At 31.4% G+C, this 11,078-nt stretch overlaps 1 protein-coding gene across 1 annotated transcript; it reads right to left on the bottom strand.

Annotated features, from left to right (window-relative positions):
• Window positions 1-7,515: 7,515 nt before the first annotated feature.
• BDCG_00468 (uncharacterized protein) lies at window positions 7,516-8,210 on the bottom strand (the record flags this gene model as incomplete). The annotated part of the gene is made up of 2 exons (XM_045415979.1): window positions 7,873-8,210; window positions 7,516-7,755 (listed from the first exon to the last, which is right to left on the bottom strand). The coding sequence occupies exons 1-2, from the start codon at window positions 8,122-8,124 to the stop codon at window positions 7,516-7,518; spliced, it is 492 nt and encodes a 163-aa protein (XP_045271803.1). The 5' UTR covers window positions 8,125-8,210.
• Between the last annotated feature and the right edge of the window lie 2,868 nt (window positions 8,211-11,078).

The raw sequence follows: 11,078 nt of genomic DNA, 5'->3' as shown, positions 1-11,078 counted from the left end.
AAAAATGATTCTTCTTCATTAATCTGGTCAATTCTTGATAATTTATACAGAATCAGAGTTCTTCATCTGATTTCTTTGTAAAGAGAATAGAGACTGCAGTGAAAGAGTTGCTAATATGTATGAATTCTTTATTTAACAGATTATTGAGTGTCTTTCAAAGAAGAAGAAGTTCATCTTGAGACATATTATAAAGAGAGTCTCATAATACTTTAGAGTTCTTACTATTCTTCTTTTTCAACTTAATACTGTGATTCACTTCTAAATCTTATAAGAGAGATAGATTTGTAGCATTATTATCTTGTTAAAAGACATCTAGATATTCATGATATTATTAAGAGACTTTTGTATGAGAATCTGTTATTATAATACAGAATAACTTTTCTAGAGTCTTTTTAATATCAGTCAGACTGATGAAATAGATTAATATATAATTCTGCTATCAGTAATTCTTTCAATAACTTCTTTTTCTGAGTATTTTATAGATGTTGACAGAGATCTGTGTCAGATTTATAGTCTTGTAAATGTCATCCTTGTAAACTCTATCTTTATTAGAGAATATTAAACTTCTGTTTCAAGTGTTCAATAAGATGTCTTGTTTAGATAGTCAGACAAGTTCTAATATAAGATTATAATCAATATTATCAACTTCATATATGTAGATACATTTATACTGATGTTCTCTGATATCTATGTTTAGTTTCATTATATAACAGATGTAAACATCTTTTAAATCATTGAATTCTGCAAGAAGTCAGGATTTTGATAAGAGAATACACTGAAGATTATAATATTTCATGACTGAAGATTTAATCATTAAATAGTGATATAGACTGCTGTCTATCATGATCTTCATATTATACATATTATTAATCACAGTAAATACAAGAATTGTATTCATTGTTATTTTCTCTTCAAATTGTTATTATCTAATCTTTTCAAGCTTCTATTTGTGAATTTGAACAGAAGCTAATCTTTTCTCTGTTTCACTGAGACATTCTTATAGTTATTCTCTGAATCTTTCTCTAATGTAATGTGATTGACATGGACAGGCACTGATCTTTCTCTTGAGTGTGAAGACATATAGATTGATTAGTAGTTGAAAGCAATATATTCTGATCAGTTACAGCTGATACATACTTTATATTAATGTCAATCAGCAACTTCTTTGAAAGTGATCTCAGAAACTTGAAAGTCTGTTTGAACAGTGAAAACTCTTGCTTATATATAGATATTTGAATCTATTCAGTTCATGATCTCTGTATCATTGTTCTTCAATATGAGTGTATAAGTGACTGAGATGTAACATCTTCTATCACTGTTCTGTATACTCTTAAGCTTGATAAGATGATCATTCAATGTCTGAAGCTGTGTGCAGAAACCTTCATAAGTTGAGTCTTTGTTTACACTTATAAGAGTCTGTAAGAGTTCAAAGATTAATATCTTCTTAAGCATACTAATCTTTATTTGATTCTTTCAAGATTGATTATCTGCTTCTAGAATCTTGATATTAAAGTCAGAAATGAATGTTATAAGAGAAATGTTTCTCTGTTAAGTACTCTATAATCAATCTAATGCTTTCTGTTGCATGACAGTGTCTCAGAACAGAATATCAAGATATTTAATAATATTATCAGATATTCATAACACTGATTCATATACTTTCATTCATGAATGAAACTTCTGTTTTATGTGATTCTTCAATTATTCATTGATATATCAATCTTGATTGATTAATGAACTGATGAAATCTCTAGCTACACTGAGTTTCATGAGCATTTTCATTCTTCATGATGAATGATGAGTAGAGAGTGAGATTGAAAGTATTGAAATATATGAGAGTATCTAAGTGTTTCTTCAGTGCTTTTATATTCAATTCTGTAGATGTTGAAATTATATAAGTTAATTATTAAATCTCTTTGTATTGAAGTTGTTGAGTTACATGCATATCAGCTATTTATTATTGTTGTAATTTCAACATTGCTCAGAGTCACTATGACATCATGTCTATACTTGTGTTTAAGAGTTTTATATTATTGTTAGACTTGATTATATTGATTATTAGATATGTAATTGTATTTTCATACATCTGAGTGTCAGAACTCTCAGATCTTTCACTGATATTCTCTTATAAGATCTTATTGTGAGCTCAGAGTGACTAGTGAGTAAGCTTCTATCTGAGAACTCAGTGTCTGCTTAACTATTTAACTGTTTCTCTATTTCATACATATTGTTACATGTTCAGATATCTCTCAATGAATAATCATTTCTAATGAGAAGATAATGTGTGAATAATTATTTTCTAATAAGAAGATAATGAATATTTTTATAGTGTAAGAGGTCTACACTAAATAGATCAGTATAATATTGATAGATTGTATATAACAAAGATAAAAAGATTAAATAAGAAAAGAAAGAGAAAGTGTGAGAATCAGTGATTGAGATGAATATTTATACATGTATATGATGATGTATGCAGTGAAGCTTCAGAGTGGAAGAATATATGCATGTTCATAGTAGCTGAGAATTGATGATCAGAAATGACTGAGAATCAGAGTGTATATTATATGTGTTTGTAGTGACTGAGAATCAGTGATCAGAAATGAAAGAATCTATGAAGTGTAATGAAATAGTCTATATAATTGATTGAGTGCAGCTTATCACATTATAAGTCTGACTATATAATATGAAAGATGAAGAAGCTGTTATCTATGCAATGACAGATCTCTACTACACTGAGGTCAAGAACTAACTGAATCATCTAGAAAATAATTATAAGAGATTTCACTGATCTGTTCTTAAGATCTATTTAGAGAATAAGTTGAGAGACTCTGTAAACTGAACAGAGAATATCTGAGCTGTAATCATTAATATTAGAAAAAGAGGTGAGAAATCTGATAAATACTACTTATAATACTTCATGAAATTATAATATGAATTAAGATCTGTGAAAACAGAGCTCTGAAATAAGATCTGAATAATAATATTTATAAAGAGACTGAATAAAGATATATAGAATAAGCTTATTAAGTAAGACTCTAAGTTCTTAATTCTGAAGAAACTGATAACTCTTATTCATTACTTATACATCACTGTGAGAGTCACAGATCTGTGAAGAGTGAATCATCAACTAGCTTCTCAAGAATCAGAATAATAGAGAATAGATTTATTAGAAAAAGATAATAAGATATAGAGAGATTTACATCTGACTACTAAGCACAGAGAAAGAGCTTTATAAGCTCTTATAAACAGAGTATATAACAGAGAGATCAAGAAAAAGAGTCTCTACTTTATTTATTCTAAATCAGAATATCTTCATACAAAGTATTCAGATAAACTAAAATAGAAATTGAAGAAGTTATAAACAGAGTCAGTAACAGTCTTCTTAAGAGTCTTGAAGCTGATATCTGAATTTATTACTTCTCTAATGAAAATACTTACTTATAGAGAGAGACTGCACTGTAGTACTGCTATCTCATAAGTATGAAAAGTATTAATAAACTCAGAATCTCAGATCACTGTAGTGTTTCTAAAGCTCACAGAGTGAATAAGCTAAGTGATGAAAACTGAGAATCTGCTCTTATAATAAGCAGAATGTGAGAACTCAGATCTGAGAACTGAGAGACTTATAAGAGTCATCTTTGAATTACAAGATCTCTTCAGAATCTGAAGAAGATTTGCAGAAACTATGATTATTATTATTTATTATTATTCTTCAATTATAGATGTATGCAGTCAGAGACTATGACATCTACCTGAGAATCTTTAGTTCTCAGGGTTTTTCCTATATCTATAGAGTCAACTATTATACATTTATCAATTTCAAATATGCAAAATCAGAAAATTCCAGCCCAGAATACAAAAACTGTTTACAAATTACAGTATTTCAACACCTTCTGATAGTTTGAAACCATTTGAAAATATTATGACAAAAGAAAAGAGAACATAGTCTTAAAGATAGACACATTAAATAGATAGAGAAAAGAACAGAAGAAAACAAGTACAGTAAAGAGAGACTATAACAAAACAAAATTATTAAAAGATGATGTATAGCTGTTTTAACAGACTATATCTAGTCAATTTCCACCTCTTCATATTCAGATACTTCTGAATTCAGCCATTTTCTTGTAGCTGCTCTAGTTTCTGATAGAAAGTCTATTAAGTATTTAGTTCCTGTCTCAGTTGAGAATAAGAACCTCATATTTAATTGATTTAAATCATACTTCTTCTTTAATCTGACTCTGAGACTATTATATAATGCACAATGCATTACAATATGCTCAGGATTTTCATTCACATTGCAGAATGAGCACTCTGTTGAATCAAATCTATCATCAAATCTTTGTATATAAGATTTGAAATAACCATGTCCTAGTTTCAGCTGAATTATAGATGAGAATATTTTCTTTTTACATTTAATTGAACAAGATTTCCACTTTGGTTTTGTCTCAAATCTTGAATAATGTATACTCTTCTTTTGTTTCTGCCAGCTTTCATTCCACTTGTTTAAACAAGATTCTTTTATCTTTCTCTTTATGAAAGACCAGGACACTGTTTTTTGAATAGATCTGCTTAATTCTGAACCCTTTTTTGCAGCTGAATCAGCCAATTCATTGCCATGAATATTCATATAAGCAGGAACTCAATGCAGATGAATTATCAGTTTTGATATTCTTCTCTTTTGAATTTTCAAAACAGAGTTTAAAATCAGTTCAAGATTCATTTGATCATTATGAATCTGACTATTTCTAAGTCTTTTTAAAGCCACTTGACTATCAGAGAATATTCATGTCTCTTTCAAATCATTTTCTCTTTTATGAGATTTTATTTCAATGAGTTTGAAAGCTTTCACTATTGCAAATAGTTCAGCATCAAAGACTTCAGATTCACAGCCTAAATTCCAGAAATCTGAGATAAAATTAATATTATCTTCAGTATAAGCAATGCCTGCACCTAATCTATTCAAATTCTCACTTTTTGAGCCATCTGAGTAGATCATAATAGAGTCTTTTATATTAATTGTAGAGATCTTCTTCAAATGCTGTTGATATTCTCTCTCTTTAGATAGTTCACTTATTTGTAAGTCTATGAGAGATTCCAGCTTTTCTCTCCAGAGAGATATCTTCTCATGATCAATTTTCTCAACATTTAATGAAGAAAATTGATTCTTAATAAGTGAACATAGTCTATACAGTTGAGAGGGCATTTTCTTTAAAGTATTATTCTCATTTCAATCAAGAAATCTATTTCAATCCAGTTCATTTCCTGAGTTAACTGGTGGAGATGAAGAAGAGACTCTTTCTCTGATTATATGATTTGAGCTCATCTTCATGACTCTCAGAGCATAGTTCATACAGGCCTTTTCAAATCAAATAGCAGGAGGTGGAATTGAAGCTTCAATTTCCATTGCTTTAATAGAAGATGACTTGAATGCACCCAGAATTCTTCTCAAAGCTCTGTTTTATAGACTTTGAAAGAGTTCAGTGAAGTTTCCTTGATTGTTCCATCAAACTTGAACTCCATAATCAGCTACTGAGGTAATACAGGCTATGTATAACTGTCTCATAGTCTGAAAGAATAGACCTCTCTCAGTATTTGATAGTCTGATTATACTATTCAGTAGTCTCTCTGCCTTGATGATTCTTTGTTGAATATGATATTTAAAATTCAGCTTAGAGTTTAACCATACTCCTAGCCATTTGACATTTAAACCGGGTTTAATCTCTTTATTCAAAAGAGTTAGACTTAGTTCTTTCTCATTAAACCTGGAAAAAAAGTGAATTAACTCAGTTTTATTCATATCAAATTGAATTAGATTGATATCTGCTCTAACAAAGATTTCCTTTGCTGCTTTCTCAATCACTTCTAAGTTCTCTTTGATTGTCTTTGAACTGTAGAGTAGACCAATATCATCTACATAACTTGGAGATCTCACTATCTTCATCTCTCTATTCTTGAATAGATATGCAGTGTATATTGCAAATAAAACAGGTGAGATTGGAGATCCTTGTGGTACTCCTATTTTTATCTCAGTTTTATCTTGTTTTCTTCCATCAAAGAATAGTTGTATAATTCTTTTAGACATGAAACAATTGACCCATTTTATTAGAGAAAGTGGCAGTTTTAACATCTTCAAAGTTTGAATCATCTTAGACTTTGACACATAATCAAATGCACCTTTTATATCAATAAAAACTGCAGTTGAGACCAGGCCTTCATGCTTTGCTACTTGAACATCATGAATAACTGAGAGAACAGTATCAATTGCAGAACATTGTTTTCTACCTCTCATTTGTTCATTAAATAGAAGAGAATCACTAATAGAGCTTATAAAAGATAATCTAGTAGCTATTATCTTTTCTAGAATTTTTCTCAAACAGTTCAACAGAGATATTACTCTATATGACTTAGGAATTGAAGTCTTTCTATTAGGTTTTGCAAGGATTACTCCAGTAGCTTCTCTCCAGCATTCAGAATGATAACCATTTTTTAAGAGATTGAAAAAGAGCTCAAAATATTCATTCTTCAAGTAGGAATATGTGTTTTAAATAATTGAGTGATTAATTGAATCAGGCCCTGCAGCAGTTTTAATTGAACTTGAGAATATTGCTGACTCTAGTTCATCATATGTAAGCTCAGGCCATTCCCAGTTATTTTCATCAATATATTCATGAAATGATATATTCTCCTCTTCTAAATGTGATGATGAGTTTTGGAAGAGAATTCTCATAAAAGCTTGACATTTTTCCTCAAAAGAATTTGCTGTATATAATTCATTCTGAAATTTATATTCTAAGGTTGAAAGCTTTGCTACACTTCTTGTTTTAGTATAGTTGAAGGCTTTGAAAACTTCTTTTCCTTGTGCTTCTTCAAGAAATTTGTTCCAGCAATCTGTTTTGGCTTTTTTAATATCTGAAAAATATTCATTTTGAATAGCTTTGAACTCTTCATCAGATATTAAGTGATTCTTCCAATCTCTCTTAGCAGTGGCCAATTGCTTTCTTTTAGAAGTGATATTCTCATTCCACCAAGGTTTGAAATACTCAGAAGACTTTTTCTTTGGAATATTTTCTTCAATACATGTTAGAAGAATAGATGTAATCAGCTTTGCTCTATTCTCAAGCATTTCATTTGATATATCTTGACTTTGATTCCAATAGAGCTCACTCTGCCTTTAAGATTTCAGCTGTTTTACTCTTTCTTCAACTGCTTTCCAATCAGCTTTTTCAAGCAGAAACTATGATTATCACAGATATTATATGAAAGGTGTAAAGCTTGTGTGATTGAAAGGTTGCTAGCTTTGTGGAAAGTTATATGATGAAAGGATTAGTAAGCCAGATCACATGACATGACACCCCCACTCACCAGAGTAACTATACACGATGCTATATACAAAATTCGCCTTCAAATCAAGTACAGGTACAAAAAATGACTGGAAAATGTGAAGTAATGAAAAACCAGTCATGATATACATCATTTTTTATCCCTCTATCTCTCTATCTTCTTTATATTCTCTTTTCAATGCATATATTTCAAACTGTTGATCTCTTTAACACAGGTCTTGTAATAATACTTCCATTTCATGAAAGCTTTGACGCGTGTGAGGTTTTTCAGAATCAGAAGTGCAGTGATCTTGAGATCAGTGAGTAGATCTTCAAGACTGTTCCTCACTGAAGCTTCTCTCACTATAGTGATATTTCTTGTAGATGTTGAAGAGTCATCAGATTCAACTGTGGGTTCTGGGAAGTTCAGTGTATTCTGCACTAAAAGGGTAGGTATTCTCGCGGAGATATCATAGTCAATCCATCAATTATTAGTGGGTATGAGAAATAATGAACACTCAGGTTGAATTTCCTCATCAATGAATAGATTAACAATTGATGAATCAGGAATTGCTGCAGTCTCTTGACAGGCCGCAGTGGGTAGGCCTGGTGTCACCGAAGGAATCGCCGCAGCCGCTTTACAGGCCGCATTGGGTAGAACCTTTGGGTTGTGTTTTGTCGGTATTGATGGATTGGCAAGATGGAGGTCCTCCTGGAAGATGACATCCTTTGATATGTATAAACGCCTGTTGGAGGGATCCTTGTAACAGGCTGGCACATTGATAACCTCTGTGAGGTTTGCCATCTGATAGGTCTCTGATCCATCTGTAATGAATAGTTGGGTTTCACTCTCACTATTCTTTTCCTTCTTTTCTTTGAATTCCTTTATCCTTGCAGTGTTGTAGATTCTTCAATTATCTGAAGCACTGTCTGAATTGACCAATCAACAGGTGTCAAAGTGAGATCTCTCACATTCAGAACATGTAGGTGGATTTCCCGATCCTCAATGGTTTCGGGAGCCCCCTTGAGTACTACCATGACCACGTCCAGTACAGCCTCCACAGGCCGAATTCAATGTATTGTTGTTGATAGTCATTGTGGCTGTTGTAGCTGTCGTAGCTGTGTTGGCTGCAGAATCTATATTGTGCAGATTCTTTTTATCTTTTGAAGGATCAAGCCACGAACGGATTTCCTCCATGAGAAGATCAACATCCAATACCACAGCTGTGGATTTGGAATCCTGTATCTCCTCTATCTTCTTCTGAACATAATTCCTTCAATTATTGGGTAGGACTGAGTAGAAGGTATCAAATATCCACACATCTGGGGGGGAAGCATTCAACATCTTCAATTTCATGATGGTGAACCGGAACTTATCAAAGAATGTGTGTAGATTGGTGACCTGTGTGCCACCAAGAGACATGAATTCCAGAACTGTCTCACAGTGTAACTGCATTTTGAGGACAGAGTATTCCTGTTCAATCGCATTTCATAGGGTATAAGTGATTCAATTTTCATCATACTTGGAGAAATGTGATCTGACACCTGCATTCAAGGAGTTCAAGATGAATGTGTAGAGCCACTGATTTCTGGTGTCTCAGAATGATGCTCATTCATCATCTCTTTGTAGAGGATTCTGAATCTGTCATTTCTCTATCATATATCAGCACTGTGCATCAACCAGTTTTGATTTCATGAAGATGCTTCATGTGATGTAATTGAATGTGTCAGTCAGACTGTTTAATCTCACAGTATTCTTGACATCTTTCTTGAATTGAGAGATTGCCTTGTCAACATGACTATCTGATTCATAAAGATTGAATTCCAACCTTTCACTGAGATTAGAATTCCATGTGACTGTTGATGTAATGACAGAATGATTGTTGATATTCTGTGATTGATCTATGAAGAATGAGAATCTCTATTGACAGAGTTTTTCTAGTTGTAGTTCAAGTTCTAAGACTCTTTGCTTTCCCTTGTTCATCTCAAGCATTATCTTGAGATGCTTCATCTGTTGGTCTGATATTGCCTCGCCTGAACAGTAGATATCTGAGTGTTCAATATTCTCATCAAGAGAACCAGCTTCATCAAGCTATCAAGTAGATTGAGGGGCTGGCCTGACTGTGTCAGAAGCTGTATTCAAACCAGCTTTGAATCAAGAGAGTGTTGTGAGATATTCTTCAATGAAGCTTTCAAAGGCTTCAGAAGGATGTTCACTGGCAGAGCATGAGTGTGAAGAATCATCATCATCAACTGCAACTGATTCAGTGAAAAGAACACAAGATTATGAATATATGTGTGAGTGTGATTATATTGAATCTGCCATCTTGATATTCATTTATTAAATCCTTGTCAATATCATTCTCTTTTCTTGCTTTTTTTTTTTGCAAATGTGATGCATTTTCTGCAAGCCTCTTTTTTAAGTGAGCAGTAGTATTATTGATCATCAAGATCTCAAATGCATCAATACTGATAGAATAAGATGATTTTAACTTCTGATGAGTGTATTGAATGAAGCAGTAGTTCAAATAGATTATATTGACAAGGAATCCCGAATTGGCAGCGATTTTGTGCAAAACAGGTCTCATAACCTGTGAAAGGTGTAAAGCTTGTGTGATTGAAAGGTTGCTAGCTTTGTGAAAAGTTATATGGTGGAAGAATTAGTAAGCCAGATCACGTGACATGACATATTATAGATAATATATACTTGAGACTTGTATAACTTTAAAGACATAATTTATACATATCTGTCTATGAGTTAGATTTATACTTCTAATCAGTGTTAATAGATCTACTTATAAAGATAGAATCAGTTAATACTATAGAGTTAATTAGAGAAGATAAGCTTATCTATATAATAACTTTATAAATGTCTGAGAACTTCATGATTGTGAAAACTGAGCTTTAGATATCAGAGAAATACTGAGATCTTATAAAGATATTTAGCTTAGTAAAGACAGCTGAGCTTTCTTCTCACTGTAAGAAGAATCTAATAATAGATTTGATAGAAGAATAGAAATTCTTCTAAGAATTAATCTATAAGCTCTTTTATTATGAGACAGAGATCTTATAAGTCTATATAAAGAAGAATCTGAAGAATGACTTTATCTGATCTTCACAAATCTTCATGAAAGCCTTAGTGATATTTATAAATAAGAAGTATAAAGATCTAAGATTATATATAGACTATTATAATCTGAACTTTAAGATAATAAAGAGTCACTACTCTCTGTCTCTGATTAAGAATGTGATTAACTGTCTTATGAAAGCTGTTATATTCACACAACTGAATATAATCAATATATATATATAACTGTGAATACAGTCTGAAAATAAATAAAAGACTGTCTTTAGAACTGTACTGAGATTGTTTGAATATCTAGTGATGTCTTTTGATTTGACTAATATCTCTGTAATATTTCAGTCTTTTATTAATAAAGCACTTTATGTATATCTGAATGTCTTTATAATAATATATCTGAATGATGTGATGATGTACTCTACTAAGAAGAAAGAATACACTGAGTATATGCAAAGTATATTGAAGATCTTAGATGAGACAGAACTGTATATTAAGCTTATAAAGTATAACTTCAGTATCTATTGAATTAATTTTCTAGAATATATAATTATTACAGATAATATTCAGATGAAATCTTCACAGATTAAGACTATTCTATTATAACTGAAGTTAACTAGTATTTATGAGATTCAGATCTTTCTGAGCTTTGTGAATTTCTATAAATAGTTTATATTTAT

The sequence above is a fragment of the Blastomyces dermatitidis genome (assembly GCF_000003525.1).
Source record: "Blastomyces dermatitidis ER-3 genomic scaffold supercont1.1, whole genome shotgun sequence".
NCBI classification, from domain to species: Eukaryota; Fungi; Ascomycota; class Eurotiomycetes; order Onygenales; family Ajellomycetaceae; genus Blastomyces; species Blastomyces dermatitidis.
The sequence above is the reverse complement of the archived record's forward strand: the minus strand, read 5'-3'. Positions and strand labels throughout refer to the sequence as shown.